Source organism: Haplochromis burtoni, unplaced genomic scaffold (genome assembly GCF_018398535.1).
Source record: "Haplochromis burtoni strain Fernald_Lab_line unplaced genomic scaffold, NCSU_Asbu1 Contig_48, whole genome shotgun sequence".
Taxonomy (NCBI): Eukaryota; Metazoa; Chordata; class Actinopteri; order Cichliformes; family Cichlidae; genus Haplochromis; species Haplochromis burtoni.
The window spans coordinates 501,934-523,436 of NW_024582409.1; the positions used below are offsets into that span (position 1 = coordinate 501,934).

At 40.2% G+C, this 21,503-nt stretch overlaps 1 protein-coding gene across 4 annotated transcripts; it reads right to left on the minus strand.

Annotated features, from left to right (window-relative positions):
* Window positions 1–1,893: 1,893 nt before the first annotated feature.
* atf2 (activating transcription factor 2) lies at window positions 1,894–21,255 on the minus strand. 4 transcript variants are annotated; one of them, XR_315733.2, is made up of 13 exons: window positions 20,973–21,255; window positions 20,203–20,275; window positions 18,757–18,853; window positions 18,553–18,671; window positions 18,336–18,461; window positions 17,781–17,959; window positions 15,756–15,870; window positions 13,872–13,964; window positions 10,832–11,062; window positions 10,017–10,223; window positions 7,717–7,822; window positions 5,573–5,795; window positions 3,767–3,878 (listed from the first exon to the last, which is right to left on the minus strand). XR_315733.2 is itself a non-coding variant. In XM_005921473.2 (12 exons), the coding sequence occupies exons 2-12, from the start codon at window positions 20,248–20,250 to the stop codon at window positions 3,655–3,657; spliced, it is 1,545 nt and encodes a 514-aa protein (XP_005921535.1). In that variant the 5' UTR covers window positions 20,251–20,275; window positions 20,973–21,255; the 3' UTR covers window positions 1,894–3,654. The 4 variants fall into 4 exon arrangements, 3 of the variants coding, with proteins under 3 accessions (XP_005921535.1, XP_042076331.1, XP_005921537.1); XM_005921473.2 differs by lacking the exon at window positions 5,573–5,795 and having other exon boundaries at window positions 1,894–3,878; XM_042220397.1 differs by lacking the exons at window positions 5,573–5,795; window positions 20,973–21,255 and adding an exon at window positions 20,381–20,966 and having other exon boundaries at window positions 1,894–3,878.
* Window positions 21,256–21,503: the final 248 nt, after the last annotated feature.

Here is a 21,503-nt window from a genome sequence, read left to right on the forward strand (position 1 = left end):
TTTTTTTTTTGTTGGGGTTTTTTTTTTTTTTATTAAAAGTTGACATGAACAGCGGTGCAGTAGTTAACACAATGCTTCTCCGCAAGAAGGTCCTAGGTTTGAATCCACTCTGGGACATTTCTGTATGGAGCTTGCATGTTCTCTCTCGGTTCTTCCCACACTCCAAAGACATGCATTGGTTTAGTTTATTGCTTATTCTAAATTGGCCATATGTATGAATATTGTCTCAATCCATGCTTTACCCCGGTTACTGTCCCTCCTAAGATAAGTGAAAGAAAATGACAATAGCAGTCAAACTGATACTTTACCAAGGAAAGAAAATGAAAATGAAGCATCACAAGTACAATGTTAATTTACTTCATGGTGTTCGATACCTATACAACTATCAGACTGATAGTTGATCTTTAACTAGTGTTAGATATTAACACTCAGATATCTTGGTCCGTATTGACATGATAGCGTCACAAAGTTGCTGCACATTAGTCAGCTGCGCATCTTCTGTTCCACCATGTTACATCTCAGGCCTAGGGGTAACCTGAGCAAGTGCAAATGCTATGCAGCCATTTATCAACTTCAGCAGTGAGCTATGTCAAAATAACAAACAAAAGATCTCTAAAAGGTCCTTAATCTTCCCTGCTCCAAAATAAAAATCAAACAAAAGACAATTTGCTACCTAAACTCCAAAAATAAGAGAAAACAGGTTTTAACAGAAAAGGTTTCTCACTCCTGAAAGGCTGCTGCAGTGTTCAGTATATACAGTGAACTATTTACAAAGGGTCTCATCTAGGACTCATAACACCAGACACACACCTTAAAGTGTGGGACTAAGGTTTTCACACAGAAACACTGGCTGTTTGTCGGGTGGTTGAGGTGGTTAGGAGTTGGCTGCCCAACCAATTATCCAATCTGGGAACAGGAATGAGTTCAAGCCAGCCACTCAGCAGGCACCAGATCTTTGGTCATAACAACCACATCCTAAAGATGCTCCATTGGACTGAGATTTGATGACTGTGGACATCACCAGCTTGAGATGGTTTGAGCTTTGGGACTTATCCTGCTTAAAGCAGCCATGGATGGGTCATAATATGGTGTAAAGGCAAATACAGCCATGGACTCGTGTAACTGTCAGTGTTTACAGCTTGAACACTTGTTCTTAGTCGGATTAACTTTTATCAGTGTGGTATGGAGCAACCTGCCCCTTTTCTTTGTGGCAAAATATATCCCAAAAAATAAAGAAAAATCACATTTGAATGGAAGGAGGAGGAGGACTTGCTGTGGAAGTGCTGCAAGTGAAGGATGTTGAAGCTGGACTCTAATCCTGCTTCCTGGAGGTTTTATGGCTCAGCACTGATGATGTCAATAAATTCTGCTCAAAGATACTGATTCTTGTGAAAGTACTATCAGCTAAACTCCACACAATAGGGGTGTTAGTGTTCCTAATTAACTGTCATTACTGTGAAAGGGAGATTTTGAAGTTGGGTACAGTTTTCACAGTCATGATTCTGTAAAGTTTAGTGGTTGCGAAGTTCTTTCATTTACTCATAGAGTAAAACATCTGCTAACCTGACCTGAACAAGAACATTAGATTTAAAAAAACACAAGAAACTACAGGGGTGGTGGTAAAATGTTTGAGCATGTATTGTTTAGTCACATATATATATTTTTTTTGCACGGACTCTGGATCACAAATACACCTGCAGATCTTCCACAAGGTGGCAGTCTACACCACAGTAAATGTTCGAGCTTATCACAGCTCTACACTGTGGTTTCATATCTGGGTTTGTCACATACCAAATTACAGATTCGTATAAGAAGCATATTAACGGAGTTTAATCCCACCTGTGCTTAATTCATGTGACATCACAGGCAAATTAATCAGAAGCAGAGATCGACTTTAAAGAGATATTAAAAGGTTTATTACAACAACTTATCAATTCAAATTTTATACAGAACTTTCACGTTACAAGTACACTTTCAACACAGTATCACACCCCTTTTTTTTAATTTTAGCAATTAAGCCAAAAAGTAAAACAAGTAACCAAAGTTTTCACAACTCAAGTTGTAATAACTCGTTTAATTATATTTATCTGAGACATTATCAAATAAACAGTTAAATTCTCGCAGAGAATTATTATCTCATGCAGATAGCACATAACAGTAAAATCATACTTTAGGAAAACAATGAGTTAGCTTCTTGTAAAACTACACAGTAGTAAGCCAGTACAGACTAAGAGAAAAAGGCAAACTGACTTCATGGTGTAATTTGACTTCTTACAATTATTTGAATGAAATGCTCACAATTCTTACAGACTTGTAGTAGTTTAATATACATGATGTGATTCCAGTTCACATCTCAATGCTTTCGTTTTACATGACGACCTATTGGAAGAAAAAAATGCATATCCTAATAAGACTGTTAAGGTCAGTTTTTAAACTGCTTACAAAGTTAATGTAATCAAAAGGGCTCAGCTACTGAATCCGGACAATCCTATAAAAACAAAGTACATAATACCAAGAAAGATCACGTACAACGTATCGTTGATGTTATTTACAATGTTTTCTAAAAATGTCACCTAGAATTGCAACCATGAAAACAGCCTAATGTCATTACGTGCTCCGCATTAGACGCTAAAGCCATTAAGAGTCACTTATAAAGCAGAGACAGTATACAAAGCAGGAGATCTCCTCTACTGAGACCCTTAAAATCGGAAATTACGGCAATCAACTCAAACTAATCTGCATTAAAAATGTACTCAAGTCATTTATACAAAAACATTAATGGCACTGAATGAAGTCAACATCACCATGATTGAGTAATGGAAAATAAGGTACTGCAATCCTACAATCACTGCTTCAGGAACAATCAGACTACAGGTGGAATGTTAATGAAATAACACACGTTTCCTAATCGGCTCACCTCCAGAAGACTACCCTACAGGCAGAGGCGAGCTCACACATTCAAATTGCACAACTACAGCTGACCTCACTCACAGAAAATCAGTCAAAGTTCAAATCTGATTCAGACATTTACGTTTGTGTGATGCGACAGCACTTTAATCTACTTCTAAAGGAAAACAAAAACAGAGCTGCCTGTACTTAATGTACGGACTGTCTTTAAAGTAAACCCGTCATATCTCTCAAATATGTGCAAAATGGAACAAAGTAAAGGTACTTTTAAATAAAAAGTGTCAGTTCTACTTCATTGTAAAGATAGTGCTTACAAAACGTCGTGAAGACGAAACAAGAAAACAAACTGCAAAATGAGCCACGGCACGCTTTGGTACGGTCGCTAACGATTCGCTGATCAACCGCTGAAGCTGATCGCCTTTAAATTAAAAAGAAAAAAAACCCATAAGATTAATAAATAAGTCACACAAATACAAAAAAACTCCAAACACTTAAGAACCACGTGTTTTACATCTTACACCTAAAGTGCCTATTCTTTTGTCTTCATCGGTTCCAGAGAAAACATTGCATTTTTAAAAGCATTGCCTATAAATTACAAAATGGACAAAACATAAAAGAAATCAGGAATAAATTAAAAACAGTACGGTCCGAACTGAAGCTCAGAGAGAATCCCTTTGCTCTGCTCGTCAGAGAGACTGTAGAGGCAACGGCACTCCGGCGATGACGCTCGGGCACAGTTTGGGACGATCAACTCCCTGAAGGCTGAGACTGGTTGGCGCCCCTCCGCGTTTGGCTCTCCTCTGTGCTCTGATTTGACGCGGTGGCGGCAGCGCCGGACGGGGCGGAGACGGCCGGGGTCGTGGAGGAGGAGCTGACCCCGTTGGAGGTGCTGACGGAGCTGTGCTGAATGGCCTCGCTCTGGGGGCTGCTCGGGACGGACATCTCCTCGCAGCTCTCATCTTTGTCGGTAACTGCAACGACGTCAGAAAAAAAAAAAACCAGAAAAAAAGGGGGTTTGAGGAGCAGCCGTTTTTATTTTACCGGATACTCTTCAGAAGGCTTGGGCTAGCTGTGTCACACAGGCCTAATCAGATGTAAAACAGCTATTTGCATGTAGCGTATGCAAACTGTTTCATTAATCCCCATAATGCTACTTCTGCACCCCTTCCTTTAATTAAAGCTCCAATGTCAATTTAAACCCACATCATAAGGGTACATTACATTCTGGGGCATGTGGCTGTGTTTCCCATCCCTAACTGCATTCTCATTTGTTTTTTGTTACCTTGCCAACTACTGCAGCGACAGATGATTACAGCACCTGATTTTAATGATGCTCACACTGGAGAGTAGGCAAGACTTGGAGTCGAAATGCCACCAGCTGTTAGGCAGTTGCATTGAATTAATTGGATCCTGATGGAAAAAAAAAAGACTCCACTCTCATGCTCTGTTTCATAAAGGAATAAGGAGCACAATGATAATTAATATTGCTAATGATATGAAGTCACTTGTGATGGCACTTTGTAATTAATGGCTGGGTTTCGTACTCGGGAACGTAAAATAGAAATTCCGTAGCAGGAAGACGCAATTAAAGAGCGATACAAATGTCTCCACATTAGAGGTTTCATCTGCCTTCTTGGCTGGACTTTGACCGCGTGATTTAGTGCGAGCGAATGTCAAAGAGCCATAAACTCCCTCGCTGCTTTACTGCGCAGAAGGTCAGCCTCGGAATAAATCAGCTTGGTGGTTTTTGTTTCATGTTCAAGTGAGCATTATTGCTCCTAACAACGGCAAGTGCTGGCTGCCCGATATTTCATAATGCTCTAAAATTCTGGTTCCCTGGACCGACAGGAGCTTCTTTCCGCTCTCTTGGTTCCTGAAGTGGGGTTCACTGTAGACAGATGGACAGCTTAGTGTGCCAAGTGAAAGCATGGCCTGGTTTGTTTGTGGGGCAGTCTGGGTAATTTCCTCCCACCTGCCATGTCTACGCTTGGGCAGGACGATGAAGGGTATTACAGGTTCTGGAGGGCCAGTGTGGCCTTATGGGGTATGTAACACTGAGAAAACGGAGCGCTTTACATGACTCACTCACAATTAAATAACGTGCTTTACTAATTAGCAAAATAGTTTATTTCAGTGATTCTCAACTGGGGTGCTCAAGCCCCAGGGGGTAATTCTGTTGGTGTCGGGGAATAAATGGAGGACTGTGGAGTAATCTGAAATAAACACAAATTAAAAGAAAATTACCTCTTTGTTAATGCTGCAGTTTTAAGTGTGAGAATGGCAGTTAGCAAGCGAGGAGAGATGTTCGCTATTAGTCGTGGATGGATGGACCGAAATATCTCAGCAGCACTTAGTAAACAGTTCAGTTTTAATACAAAAGCAGCTGCGAGAGAGAGCTAAAACCATCACAGGTTAAAGTTAGTAAATGTGACTGTCAAACACATGAAAAAGGAAACAAAAATAACAAAAATAAAACTTCTTCAATTCAGGTTAGTTTACTTCTGTTTGTGGGTTTCAACTCATCCATTTAGTTAAAACTACCACAGGAGGAAATAAAGTAACGGCTCTAGTCAGTCAAATATTGAAGAAAATTTGTTCAAATGAACATATCTAGGTCTTTAGCAGTGTATCATTAAGTATCACTATGTGATATATAGAGACTAACCACTTTATTAGGTACAACTTGGTAGTATAGCGTTGGACCCCAGTTTGTCTTCAGAACTGCCTTGATGATTCAAGGCATAGATGCAATAAGGTGCTGGAAGAAATTTTGTGCTATACTGACATGACTGTACTCATCTGAAACTGGTTTCTTGGAAACCAGTTTCAGATGATCTCAGCTCTGAGACGTGGTTCACGGTAGAAGCAGTCATCAGAAGTTGTGTACCCTGTAATCATAAAGAGACAGACATAATCAGTGACCATGCTTGTGTAGGTTGTAGTGTTTAAACAATCCTTACTTGATGCTAAGGGGCCCAGTGCGCCAAGAAAACATCCCTTACACCATTACACCAACAACCTAAACCTTTGATACAAGGCAGTATGGATCTATGCTGTCATCTTGTCTACACCATGTTCTGACCCTACCATCTGAATTTATGAATGAATGGAGACTCATCAGACCAGCCAGCATTTTTCCAATCTTCTATTTTTCAATTTTGGTGAGCTGACAGGAGTGGTCTTCTGCTTCAAGGTTCAAAGTCATCAGAGATGCTCTTCTGCATAATTTAGTTATAAGATATGCAGAAGAGCTTTAGCTTTGGCATCAACGAAGGATTTTTGCCAGAGAACTGCCGCTCACTTCAGATTATTCTCTGTAAACCCTAGAGGTGGTTGTGTGTGAAAATCCCAGTAAGATTGGCAGTTTCTAAAATAGTCAAACCAGCCTGTCTTGCATCAGCAAAGTAAATCCCCTTTCTCCCACATTCTGATACTCAGTTTGAACTTGAGCAGGTCATTTTGACCATGTCTACATGCACTGAGTTGCTGCTGTGTGATTGGCTGAAGAGACGGTTGCGCTAACAAGCTAATAAAGTGGCTGTTGAGTGTAATTTTGTGTTGATGTTTTGTCCCACAACTAATGAAAAACTAGTTTAAATGAACACAAGGGTGTTATTTTTTTAAGGTGGATATCAAAAACTATTGGGAATCTTTGTATTCTGCCATTCAATCAGAGTTCACCTTACTTCCTTTCACCCTCATAATAGTTGGCATTCCTTCTAGGATTTTTGAAACTCAAACACACCTGTTAGCATGAACCAAATTAATAAACTGTGGTATTAGAATAAAGTTCTATTTTTCCATAAAGTGTAACAAATGTGTTTGCTGACACCCTCAGCAACCATGTGAGAAAGATGACCCACTTTATCTGTGGATTCTGCTAAAAATGTCTGCACCAAATGAGACTTGGCTATGACAGCCCACTCTAGCCTGGAAACCATCAGTCCCATAATGCACATGACATGCGTCTGTGGGATGGTTAGCAATAAGAGATGCATAATGAACAGTGGAGCTTGGTGGCCACCCCACAATGCGAATGGTCTGCAGCACTGTCAAGCTTGCTGCTTTAATAGACTCATTTCAGTGGCAATCATTGTCAATACAAGTCAGCAGAGGTGTTCAGAGCAGTGGAGAAGTGACTTGGAGCCCATTTGCTCTGGCTGCATGCTGGCTCATCTGTGAAGGAAGGTGAGTTATGACCAAAAAATCAGACTGACAGAGCCCCGGTCTGGGGAAACAAAGAAAAATAGGTGATATGTTTCTAAATGAGACTTTGTGATGATGCTGTACAGTCCGGGCTGACAACAGCAATTTGAATAAATAAATAGGCTACAAATGGCACACTCTTCTTGCTTATTCAAATATCCACTAAAACGATTATTGTAAGCTAAAGATGTTCAAACAACAAATAAATGAATGCTTACATAAAAAGCATCCTTATCATCCTTTATAATTCAGTTCCTGGCACCTTTTTTTCTCCTGAACATCCGTCCAGACGCACTCAGCAGACATTTAACTTCATCTAACAAATGTTTATGTTGGTATCAAATGAGGAGGAAGTGCGAATACCACCTGTGGCCTCTTCACGGGAATGGGACAACAACGCCAGTGAGAATTTGTCTCATACACCAGCACCCATAAATATCCAAACTTTTGCAAAGTTTGTCAACAACTAACAGAAGAAAGGAAGCCAATATGTCAACGGCTCTTTTTTGTTTGGCCACACGTCCTTCTAGTGGTTAGCCGGAGCTCATTTTTAGACACGTTTCTCCAGAAGCCTCGGGCTGAGAATAATGGAGCATTACTCACTGTGATAGCCAGATTTCTTCTGCATGACGGTTACAGGGCAATCTTTATGAGCCAGAAGAAGCTGCTTCAGCCGAGCCACTTCGTTCCTCAGGTCGGTGACTTCAGTCTTGAGGAGTGAGGAGACACACAAGAGCGATCAGTGAAATGGCCACCGGAGCAAACAGCATGCCAGATATATAAACGACAGGTGCACACAGATCAAATCCTACGAAATGATTTTCCAAACTAGATAAAAGGTTAGCTGGTAATTGTGTAAATGCAAATATTATGATTATTATTTTTATTCCTGTTGTAAGCAATGAGCTAAATTGGGTAAATATGAGTTCCAGGTTTAGCAAAGCTACACAATATGCTACAGTGGGAATGTTACTGCAAAAGAATGAACCCCAAAATCTGCATATATACACTATAATAAATTCACATATGCATGAAGACACACCAAAAGCAACTTGAATGTGGCTGTGTGCCCTCTCTATATGAAAAACTCTATCGCTAATGAATTATTACTGGAAATGCAGAGTTGAATTTTAAAGACCTCGCCCACACGACCAGTCAAACTTCTAAAGACTCAGATGAGAACCGGTGAACACAGGGGGAAGGTAACAATACAACAAATGAATTCAGAATCAAGTATGCACTTTTTCATTTATGTATTTCCTGCACAATAATTATGAGCCTTCACTGGCTAGCGACCAGCGCATTTGTCAGAGGTGAGCTGTTCGGATTGTCAGAGCAACTTTGTAGATGTTGCTGAGATTTACGCTCTCGCGTCGTTACAGCTCCCGAGGGAGGTGAGGATTTCTGCATGTCGTAAAAGAGAGCCACATTACGTTGAAGGTGACTTTAACTGGATTTAGAGCGGCCAGGGGCCCACAGAACACCCAATGGCAGATTTAAGCTCGGGCTCTTCTCCTTTAAAGGACTATGGGTGGCTTAATCTATTAGTCTAAAAGCAGCCAATTTATTTGATTCCATCTGTTTAGTCTAGCTGGTTTTGGCAGGGTTGAGCTATTGTAAGACAGATTTAAACACAGCTGGAAGGAGCGTATGTATCACATCCAGCCAACACTGTATTCAGTGTGCTTCCACCATGACCGATTTCATTTACAGGCAATAGAAAACAGGCACTATTTTCAAACGTGCCCACTAGTTCACGACAGAGACAAACATGTGCCAAAAATTCCAGCTCCAGTAACGCCAAACTGCGTCATTTTATGACATTGTATTTTAAACGGTTACTAAAATGGACTTTTGAGAGTGAAAAACTTATCTGGAACTTTGTGATTTAATCGAAATCGAGCAAATGGGCCTTCGGTGATGCTGGAAGCTCTGTGAGCTGCCTGGTCTGACACCTCATTAAAAAGCCAGTTAAGGATGATGTTAAAATAATTGTGCATCATTAGAGGCAGTTTTGCTGATCAGCTGGGCCATGTCAGCATGGGTTTAAAAAAAAGAAAGCAGCACCGCTGATTAATGCCCTCGTATGAAGCGTCCTTTCTTCTCAGCCACATGTTGTTCCGGTTTTTTTTGCAGTTAACAGATAAAACTCTTTGATTTCATAACCTTATTCACTCACCTATCCTTTCCTTTTCATCTGCCTTTATTTAAATAAAATCCTAAGTAGCGCCGCCTGACAAGTGCTGATAACTTCTTTTTGAACCAGACGATATTAACAACGTGAACCCATTTATTTTGCGCTGCTGTGTATTCCCTCCTCCACCCTGCACATCTTACTCTGCTTTCATAGAAAAATAAGACAGTGAGCAAATAAACACCACATCTCATTTAATTGTCTGGAACACCGATGTGCCGCACCCCCGGCTCACACTTATCAACAGAGACAGCAGATACATGAACTGTTTCGAACTTGTCAGCATCAGATCCTAATTGCTTCCAGCGAAATGAAGGTTCAAAAAGACACCTTTCCCTAGGAGATTTTTGAGGCCATTCAGTAAACTGCTGAGACAGAAGCGAAGACACGCTTGTGTGCGGCTGACATCTGGAGGATACATCTTTATTGACAGGGACACATCGATGTAAAGGGCTCACACACCGCTGCTGTCACACGGCAGCTCTTCTTAATCGGCTTTAATGACTTCATCACCGCAGAAGGGAAAAGTCTGTGTACGGACGCATACGCTAACATCGTACAATGACAAACAGACACCACAGAGTACGAACACGTACATACACAAAATGACACACTAATAGATCTCAGCGCACAACAAAGAGAGACAAAAGAGTGGTTTGTTTTGGGTCTTTTTTACATGCAGCAGATGAAAGAAATACGTAAAAAGCACCTGTAGGCGTGCGTTCATGGAGGTGAGGTCCTCAGCCTTCTTCTCGAGAGACTGGACCCACACCTTCCTCTTCTGCCTACAGCGAGAAGCTGCGGCCCTGTTCCGCTCCAGGAATTTACGCCTCTTCTCGTCGGGGTCTTCGCTCGTTGTTCTGCGCCGCCGACCCCCTGTGCTTGGTGGGTTTGGTGCAGGGGGCACCGGGGAAGCCTGTACAACAACAACAACAATACTAATAATGGAAAGTATAATTGGAAGTGGTCCTGCTACTGAGTGACCACTTTGCCATCACTCTTTGCCATTAAACACAACAGGAAAGGGAGATTATTCGTTTATATTCTGCCCAACTCTGTTTGAACAGCTGATTGTTGTGTCTGGTGGACACACTACACAATGACTTTTATAATGTTTATTTAGCACTAATTAGAAATGTCAATACAAACAGCTAATATTTGCATTGATATTTATGATGTATAATTGTATTGATACTTTATCTGCAAACAGCTAATATCAGTCGATATAATGGCCCTGCTGATGTACTGGCTTAAATTAAAAATAAATTGTTTATACAGGTAATCGCACACAATATTAAGATTTACCCTCACTCTCACTGTACCTGTTACCTGTATGAACTTCTGCAACATTTTAAAACCAAAGGACACTGCAGCCGTGATTAAATACTTTAATAAGCAACAAAAATGGATGATCTCTTTGCATTAGTCTACATTCAAATATAGCTGAAGATTTAAGACACACAAGAGTAGCTTCTTATATGAAATATTAATAAAACAATAAACTGTGAAGATATAAGTACTTACAGGTGTCTCTGTGGTGGAGGTGGCTGGCTGCTGCAGAGAATGTGGAGAAGGTGCCTCGGTTGTGGGCAGGTGAGGAGCCGGAGTAAGGATTGCGGTCGGGGCTGGAGTTGGGGTTGGAGTCGGGACAGGAGAAGCAGGGGCAGCGGTGTGTGTTACAGCGCTGCTTTGGATTTCACCACCATCTCCATTGGTTACCTGAGGAAGCTGCTGGCTTAATGTGGCTTTCAATTTCTGGAAACAGAATTTGGCAAAGCAGGTTAATAAAAACGAGCACTGGTTAGTACAAGAAGGAAAACATTATGTAAAAAGCAAGTGATGTAAAAAAGGAGGCCATATGGTCTGCTAAAGTGCACATTAAAAGGTGTGGCCATTAAAAAGTTGTATTTCTGAAAAATTCACTGTCTATCACAGTGTGATGTACAACAGAGCACAAAAACTACGGATTGTATACTTTTACTTTTACTGGGGAAAATGAAAGGTTACTCATGTGGACCAAAATTTTTATTCTACAACATATCAATAAACTAACTAAAATCTCTCATTTACAAAAGCATCCTGATATTTTGTCTTTGTAGACTTACAGGGTAGGTTCTCGTTCTTAAATGTGGCTGTATGCTAAGATGTTTTATAGTACAGGGTTATAGTTGGACACTTGGACCCTAGTCTCAGTTCTTATGTAATCTGGAACAAGTTTCCTTTCTTCTCAGCTTGCAGCTGTAATAATCTATACTATAACTAACCAGTCTGTCTGTCTGCACTGCTCACAAACCTCCCTCCACAGTCCCGCTGCACTATGCTGCCTCCACCGTGCGTCACTGTAGAGGCGTTGTTAGTCAGGTGACGGTGGCTTTAGAAATTTCCCTGATCTATACTTCACAATTTCAGGTCTACAGACAGTTTCTATGATTTCATGGCTTGGACATGAGCTGTGATACATTTCAAAGATCAACTTCAGGAAACAGGACTGGATCATGAAAAAAGATCTGAATACTTTCTAAGAACACTGCAGTAAGCTAATACAACACATAAAAACATTGAAATGTTATTTATCTTAAAAATAGCCATATTTGAACTAGTGGAATACTGTGTCAAGTTACAGCACAGACCTCAACTTGCTAAGCATGTGGTCAGGAAACATTTGGGCTTAGTGTCAATTGATGATATGAAGTAGCTACAATATTTCTATTGCTTGCTGTAAAGGTAGCTAACACATAAGCCAAGGTCTACAGCAGTATCAATGAACTTACTGGACCAGTGATTTCATGTTGGACCCATACATTGAGTGTATGTACAAACTGCATGAGTAGTAAAATAGGTAAAACAATGTAGTAAATAAGTAGTAATTAATATGGAATAATATAGTGAAACAGGGTATTAAAATGAATAACATAAAGAGGAAAATTACTGTGAAAGGGTTTCAGAATGTTTATGACATCTTTAGAGCTATGCTTAAAATGTACTTGCATCCTAAGCTTTTCATTTCCCGCATTCTTAAATTTATTTTGCACATGTTGAAACGTGATCTGGATAAAACTATTAATAAAGGAGTCTTTTAACACTACCTCTAACCATGTTACACACAAACAATCCCTGCAATTCACAGGTCAATTCCTCTAGCATCAAAGACGCAAACAAACAAGGTGAAAGTGAATGAGCCTTTGGAAGCAATAACAGAGTGAGAGGGAATGCATTTACATGAGAAAACAGAGGACCACATTATTCTAGCAACTACCTTTGCCAGACCAATCTATCTACCAAATTAGTTTATCGTGTAATACCCTTCCAGAAGCTCTTCTGGCAGAAACAAGATATTATTCTCTTGGAATGGCCCACAGAAAGAGGGAAAAGCCAGTCAGATTCATATTTCATCTCTGCCATGGAAACCTCATCAGTGTAATAACCCTCCATCTCATGGGTGTTATTCAACCATCTGCTACTATATTACTTATCTTTATTTTGCAACTAATTAACAGCATAATCTTCTAAATTCAGCAAGTTAATTATCATTATTGTGGTCTTTGCAGCATCATCAGTCCTTGTAAAGTGCCGTCTCCGCGCCCCCCGAGAGCTAGGTGGGGGCGGGGAGCGGGCAGGTTGAGCTGGGGGTCTGTTTTCTTGACGCAGGCTCATTAGGTGTTTGCTGATGAGCTGAGTGCGGTGGGAGGCGCCGCGAGTAAGAGGGGGGATGCAGGTCAGGCAGGATTCTGCTGAACAAAAGGTTCCATGCAGGGTGAGGCCGACTTAATGTGCCTCGCTGAGCGTGTGCCAGGATGCCCCCAGCTGGCTCTCGCAGGTAGCCCCCCTCTGGTTGGCCCTTGTGACGGCGTGCTGAGCTCAACGCTGTCTCTGCGTTTGTCATCTCCATACCCCATGATCCCCGACAACTCCCTGCCCCTCCCTTTACTCCTTCCTCTTCCTCCTTCTCACGAGTCAGGATCAATCCTACCCTCCCAACACACACAAACACACACACCTCCTCTCTGCAGTTTAGCTGCTAATTTCCAAAGGCGGAGCATGCTGCGAACACTTACAGGTTCTGTGATCCGTGCTTCATCACATTGCCACTGATTTCCCACATAACACTTTGTATCTCTGCCCTTCAACTATCACTGTTAATACAGGACAACAAGACTGCTGCGACCATGTTCTCCCTACAGAGAGATATCTGAAGCATTTTTGGTTTTTTGTAGATAGATTATGTTAAATTAGCGGGGCAGGCACAAGTGTTTTTATTCTGTTCCTGATTAATTCGCAAATTATTTTCTCAAATAATTGATTAATCATTTATTTATGTAACAAAATACTGAGTAAATCAGCCAATGGACACACTGCACATGGAATAATAAATCATCTGCACCATTTTTTTGATACCACAAACCCAGTTCTGCTCATCACTTATGAAGAAAGCAACCTTATTGTCTTATTGTTACTCATTAGACTCTCTCATTACCTTGACTGTTATCACCTCTCTCAAATGGGGAATAACAGCTTCGGTGTGGAAACAACATTTGATGTAAATTAAAGAAGAGATAATAAATACCAGCTTTGCTTCTGACTGGGCCGGCTGAGGCTGTGGCGAGGGAGGTCCTGGGATTCCAGGGACGTTAGGCACTACGGTGACAGGTCTGACAAGCTGACAGCAGACACACAGACACAAATCAGCACAGAGAAAATTAGTCTTCGGCAGTAAAAAGGCACCCAGTGCTCCCCCCACAACGTAAACATACACACACATACACACACAGCCATGGCAGGCTCTCAGAGTTTCCTCATATCTCAGCCTCATTAGGTTGGATGGCCTGTTATTTTGTGGAGGCAGCGCCACATGGAGATGCAGTGTGCACGCTAATGAACCTCTGCCTGCCTGCGTGAGAGCATATGGACAGGGAAGCTGAAGAGAGGATGGAGAGACATGAGTCAGAAGGCCAGACTTGGGCCTCCTCTCACAGCCGCTGACAATGAGACAGAGGGAGATGGGAAGAGCTGGGGGGAGGGGGTTTGATCGAGTGAAAGGGAGGCCCACTGGTGGCTCATGTTCTCCATCTACTTTTGCCCTCCTTTACTTGTCAAAGGCTTTCCATATCCCCACAGACCAGGAAGACAGAGGTTTTCCCTGCTGTGCCTCTATCAGGAGATAATCGACTGCTGCTCAGTGTTCCACATAGATAATCAGGACTACAGTGAACAATAAGACAGGCAACCACATGGGAGAGTTCAAGAAATACCAACAAGGCCTTCATTTACAACATATTTCTAGATGACACGCAGCCGCGCTGTTCGCAAAATAAACGAGTGGCATCATCTATGGCTTCCACTTTAAATTACGGGCGCTGATTTTGATTGTACAAGAAAAAACAGGAGTAAAACGTGCTGGACAGAAGCCCGCTGCACCTCATCCAAATCCTGTGTCTCTGCCACAAGTGAACTCTAAAGTCCATTATTTCAGTCAGCCTCTCCAGCTTTACACTGACTGCCAAATCTGAGGTGCCAACTTTGTAAACAGTCCCTCTGTCCAACTACAGCAAAAAAACCCCAAACAAACAAAAACAACAAACAAAAAAGAGGTTAATTTAATGTATCGCAATAGCTCAATATCAATGCCATCCGAGAGGGATTTGAATTGTAATCACTCGCGTTGCTGTCCATTAATGTTTGAAAGCAACAGTGGAATTCCTGTGTTTTCACGTTAAATGGAAAACAACATTTCACATGTAAACTGGTGATCAGTCGAGCATGAAATCAATCGACTCATTTGGTGAAAACAAATGCTTTCGTTCATTAGTTAATTCCTTCTTTTCCATGGAAACAGCAGTTGGCGACTGACAACCGGGCACATTACATCTGCCGCAGAAGCTCAAAAGCTGCACAACAGCTACTAAATAAACTTCACAACAAGATTATTTCAGTAATAAATAGCTCTGACTCCTCTATTTGTCCTGTAAATAATGGGTGCTGCGCGTTGATCCGTTTAATCAAATAAACACCAAAATATTCAGCTTCTACACAAAAGTGTTTTCACACATGAACTCCAGAAAATGTCGGGATAAACACCGTTTAAAAATTACTTTTTTAAATACAGCATACGGCATAAGATAATTTCCTTCAGCTGCATTCTCACTCCTTGAAATACTCTGTGTAGTTTCGGTGGGGGAGGTGCCTAACTGGAGCATGCAGGTAACAGGTACTAGACGACTACCTGCTAGCTGTGAATTCACAGAAATATTACCTGTGCTTCTCACATCAACACAAGACTTTGTATCACAGAGCTGGCAGGTTAAGGGTAAAGACTGGCTAACATTCACATTCACAAAAGCACCTCTGCCAGACGATATCAGGAAAAGTTCTGCCCCGTGCATGTGTGAAAGTAGCATAAAAGCACAATGAAACACAATGCTGACAGAATATTACTGGGCATAAAACTTACAGGAATTGTAGTTGGAATATGTACACTTGAGCTTGTAATAGATGCAGGTATAGCAACTGGCATGGTCTGGCCATTAGGCAGCTGTAAGAGCACAGGGAAGGTACCAGACACTGGGCTGAAAGAGGAAAGAGGAAATCACAGTGAGGCAAACAGTAAGCTTTGTGATTAACACAAAATGGAATATGTCACAAAATTAAAGACAGGAGCGACTACAAATATACGACATGATGTCATATTCAGGCAAACTGATGGAAATTAAGGTGTAATCAAGACAAAAAACAAACAAACAAACAAACAGAAAAAGCACCCGTAAGAAAAAGAGTCAAACAATATCTTCAAAAGATCCAGTGTTACTGCTATATTATGACCTAATAAATGACATCAGTATTGCCCAGATATTGACTTCTGGTAACAAGTTGATTTCACTGTCAAGAAAACACACAGGGCTTCACTAAATCATCTGTGTCAGGATTTCAAATATTACAGAATATCTACTATTAAAGGGAAAGGCCTCTTGAAGCCTTACTGTGAGTACGACAAGCATTTAGCACCTGACCGTCACTGACCATCTATGCCAGCGAAAAAATCCTGTTTTAGCATTAAGTTTGTGACTGAAAGGTGTTTCCCTTTTAGAGAGAGAAATCTGAGAGGAGAGTATTTCAATGAATTATATAAACATGACTTATTGTGGTTTGTGGCATACACTATTTAACCCTGAAATAAGCATGCCCTTTTCAGTGCCTGACATAGCAAGGATAGTTGTGTATAGGAGAGTTAATTTAGGATAAATTGGCTTGGGGTGGGTCACTCAAAGCTTTGGGTGCAGGTGTCAAAGTTTTGGCTTTCTCCTGCACATCTTCACTGAGAGCTTAAAGGTTCAGTGTCAAAGGCTGTGACTGAGACTCTGACTTTATTTATCTCCAAAGTTGGGAAATTACCTTGTTATAGCTCTCAAAGACTCAATAAAGTTCAATCAAATGAAGCTCGGAAAGTTTAGAATTTCCACAAAAAAGGGAGCTCAGTTAAAAAGGAAATACAAAAAAAAAATGATGAGCTCACAAAATTAAAGATGACACAATAAAGAGCTCAAATCTAAAATGAATGCAAATGAATCAGACTTCATCCTTTTTTCAGAACATATTAAATCTCCTTCAGCCATCTTTCTTTTATCTGACTTTCTAAGCTGCTTCTGGAAAGAAACTCATAAAGTGCAAAGCCCACAACCTACAGCTCCTACTGTGTGCCTGTGACTCCCACTGCTCTTGGTACATCACACTGGTCATTATTAAAATGAAATAGCTGCATCTGTGTTCAAAGATGAACAACATGAACACTGTTAGCAGATCACCTGCAGAACTTTCCGTGCTAATTTGCCCTGCTTAGTAAATCATGTGCACAATAATGAAAGTAATGAAGGTGCTGCTATGTCAATTTCATCTGCTGGAGGAAAAGCTGCAGTGTGGGTTTTTATAAACTGATTAACTAAAAAAAATTTGTCTTTCAAGAGACAAAAGAGGTTGCATGGACTAACATGTGAGACATCGGCAGGAAGAAAACCATTCCACTCAGTATAATTGTGAGTGCAGTTAGCATTTTGCGACCGACTGAATGAAGTTTTCTTTGGTTAGCCTTGTGAAAAATAAATAAATAAATAATTCTAACTAGGTTTTGATTTTGGCTCTCTGCCAAAGACAATAATCAGAGGATACTGGAGGAAAATAAAGCACAAGACTTGCTGTGACGGTGATGATTATGTGAAAACCCCGTTCATGTTTTTTTCTCTAAGTCTCAGATTTTTCATCGATATTTGTATATTTGAGCAACACTGATTTTGTTCTTCAAAGACGGAACTTAGAGCCAAAAGAAAATGTTCCTGCAGAATGCAAATAAATCCCAAAACAAATAAGCACATGCCTCATGAAATATGAGCTCACCATGGCAAAACTGCACAAAAATGATTTGGAAAAGGAAACGATGATTTAATAGAACTAGGATCTTAAGAAACGGACACATTTGGTTACTTACACTATAGGCCTATTAGTAGATGGGACTTGGGTAATAACAGAGCTAGATGTTGGCGATGGGAGAGCTTGCTGTATTACAACATTAGCGTCTGAGGTTGCTAGGAGTACATTGGGAACTTGGAGGGATGCAGGATGGACTATAGTGGATGTTGGCAGTGAGGCTGGCTGCAAAGATAAATCCTGGAAACATCATAGAAGATCTTAGCTGAATGAAGTGTTTAACTGACACCAGATTACTTGAATGTTTCCTATAATAAGATGCTGTTACTCTTTCCTCAACATCAGGAATAAATAATATGAGCAATCAAGTAAAAGGTATTTGTCTGAATCCAACTAATATTTGTGTAGTACTGCTAATCTTTTCAGTTTTAGTGTATTAACAACAGAATAAGACAAGTTAAGAGTTCAAAATTAAATTATATTAAGCAGAAAGTCCCAATGCTTCACAAAGCGGATTTGCAAATTTCTGATCGCAGGAGTAGAGAACGCCCTTCATTAGAGCGTTGTAAATGCTCTATGGTTAGAAAAAATGCCAGAGGCAGCTTAAAGTGCCTACCTTGTCATCATTTGTAGTAGACTCAGGATGAGGCAGAGGGCTATCTCGATGTGTCTCTATCACTGTGGGCTCCTCAATTTTGTTGCGGATGATAGGTGTCGCAAGAGGTGACAAATCCAGGGGTAGCTGTGGAACAACAACAAGCCCAAAATGATCACAAGAATGAACACAGAAAAGGCTCAGATGATCTGCGTACACATTTAACAGCGAGAACCACCTTTTTAATTTCATCTTCAGTGGCTTTTTTGAAGTCATGGTCAAAAGGACTGGCGAGTTCATTGAAGAGCCCGACCTCCTCGCAGTTCTTCAGGAAGCGAGTAGGCGTTGGGGTTTGGTCTGCAAGGGAGGAAACTCTTGAGCACAGAGATGGAAATGTAAAGCATCCATCACCTCTGAATATTCCATCTAACAGAGCACTCACCTGCAATGATAACAGTGTCATTCCGAGCAGGGCCAAACTTCAGGGTCATCTCATGTTTGTGTTTGTGGACAGCCAAGTGGTCTTCATTTGTGAATCTCTATGCAAGGTTTCAAAAAATACAGCAAGTGTGACTGATGTGACTGAAATAAGTCTCACTTAAACCTTAAAATTTTAATTCTGACCAATAATTTAGTCTTCTACGTCATGGCTGGATTCTAGCTTGACAGCTTTACGGCCTTTAATGTGTGGCTGTCGAAACTCATTATAAGCTTTAACTGCGAAAGCTGTTATATAATTGTGCCCAACCCGTTTATTTTTATGAGTATTGACTAAACAACAGAAACAAATCCTGCTGACCAAAACCACGAGCAACTGAGCAGCAACAAAGCAACTCTAATGTTACTATGAAAGCAGACCTGACTAAGTAAAATGGACTCTAACAAACACTGGACATTGGACTTCATAAGGTTAATAGCACGATCTACGTATGTACTTATCAGACAACTCACTGAGTACAGCAAATACACATCTAACACCTGTGACACACTAGACATGCCCTCAGAACTGTGAAAAGGATCTCAGGACTCTGAAGACCCATTCATATACATTAAGTCAAATTAAGCATCTCCAGATATTAGATGAGCAGTAAGTAAATAAATTAAGAAGCTTATTTTGATCTATTTAGTCACGTTAATTTTGCTTTGATGAGCCAAAATACTTTATTTTTCTAATGAGTATTTGTTTGTTTCCTATGCAGACAAGAGTGAATAATTACAAAGAAAAACTAAATTTGAAAAATGCAGATTATCATTGCTTATTGGTCAAATTGTCATTTAAATCACTGGCAATGGTATTTGCATACATTTCACAAGTGGAGCATCTTTTTTTAGATGACAGGTTGTGAGTCTTTTAGGAAAATTTCAATACTTTTTGAATTCAGTTCATCTGAATTTTATGTATTTTAGCACAAAAATGAATTAGTTAAGTGTAAATTTTGACCAAAACCTACACTTTAGTGGGTTTTAGATCATATAATACATAGAGTATGTCAAAATTACTTTAAAAAAATCACAACAAAAAACAGAGCACCTGATTACCAGCTAGGCATTGTGCTTAAGTTCCTTAGAGCCCCAAATCAATGTATATGAGTAGGTGTTGGGATGTGTACCCTATTGTTAATGTTTCCAGTATTGTTATGATGGGATAGGTTTTAAACTTAGTTATTTAAAACCATTTCTGCTTAAGTTTATAATGTGCTCATATGGCACTTTTAAAAAAAAATGTTTGGGTCTATATACTACGTCAATGAAAAAGTGACCAGTTTGCAATGTATATATCTATGTATATCAATGTATATATATATTTTTGGGGGGATGTGGAAATGTGGATCCAGGCATGTTCATCTGTACCGTGAGATTTATGAAACACCTGTGATCAAAAACTTACCTGTCCACACCCAGGAGCAGTACATAGGAAAGGTTTATCATCACTCATATTAAGGAATTCCTGTTACCTCTCCCTGAAATAACAATAAATAAATGAATAAATAAATGAATAAATAAACAAACAAACAAACAAACAAACAAACAAAAGATATATATATATATGTAAATAAATATCACACCTGCAGATATGCAATGATGTATATTTCAAGAGCTGACGGTATACAAATAGGGCTATAGCAAATAAAAATTAGTGAGAATAAATGTAGCTCATAAATGTGTAAATACAGGGTGGTTGGAGGATGCAGTGGTTAGAAAGCAGAGCTGGAAATTTGGACAAAGCCTATGGATGCAGGGCGGCTGCTTTGGTTGTTTACACTCGTTGTCATCATAAAGAGGATTATCGCTTCACTTGTTTTGGCACAACAAGCGACTGAGCCACGCATCCAGGGCTACCATCATCTGACAGCTTCTGTGCTGTAAATATAGCAGCTCATTTTTAACAGACATCACACACATGAACATCTCACTATTACGTTACTACATATGTAGCGCTCATCTCTTCCAGTCGCTTCCACGGAATAGCCTGAGCCCTGCGTTAACATACTAGCGTCGCCATATTAGGAGCTAAATATCACTGTAAACAAAGGAGATGTCAGCGTTTGTTTCGAGGCTGTCTCGTCGTAACGGAGCACGAGTACCTCACGGTCCCAGTAATTATGTCTTTTACCGCAGCTTTTTACCCATTCGCTATCAGTTTATGTGGTCACTTACCCCCTCAGCCACAACCCTCGATTTCCAAAATCCCACGGTCGTACTAAAGCATCGCGAGAACAGCTATGACTCTTCCGTAAACGTCACATTCGGACCGACGAGCCACATACACTTTGCTCTTGTTGTCATTGACCTTCAAGTAGTTTTGGAAAAGAATTAGGAGCAGACATGTTTTAAGGCATATAAAATATCCTTGCTAACAAAAGTCATATTTCTGATGTTTCTCCTTCCAGAAATTTACTGATTTAGTTTTCAGTGTTTTCTGGAGGCTCCAACTTAATCCCTTTTATTATTTTTTATACATAAAACAATCTCTAATCATTTTGTTATTTTCATTACTATTATTTTTAATGTTGTAACCTTCCAAGATTTTTTTTAAGCGTTAAAAAAGTAACACAGCCGATATGTTATCTGACCAGAATCCTTTTGTCACTGCTGATGCTCAAGACTTTCAAGGTTTTAAACATGATTTTAGGCAATCTGTGAAAGGCTCCGGTCCCCCATGACCTGTTTTGGATGTGATGTATAATA

What these genes read in the sequence shown, in the direction of transcription:
- atf2 (XM_005921473.2), bottom strand. Translation starts at nt 20,250, where the DNA reads ATGAGTGATGATAAACCTTTCCTATGTACTGCTCCTGGGTGTGGACAG. An exon ending in CTGAAGATGAAATTAAAAAG is followed by an intron (nt 18,462 to 18,552) that starts GTGGTTCTCGCT and finishes GTTGTTCCACAG; the next exon opens with CTACCCCTGGATTTGTCACC. An exon ending in CCCAGTCAGAAGCAAAGCTG is followed by an intron (nt 11,063 to 13,871) that starts GTATTTATTATC and finishes TTCTGTTTCCAG; the next exon opens with AAATTGAAAGCCACATTAAG.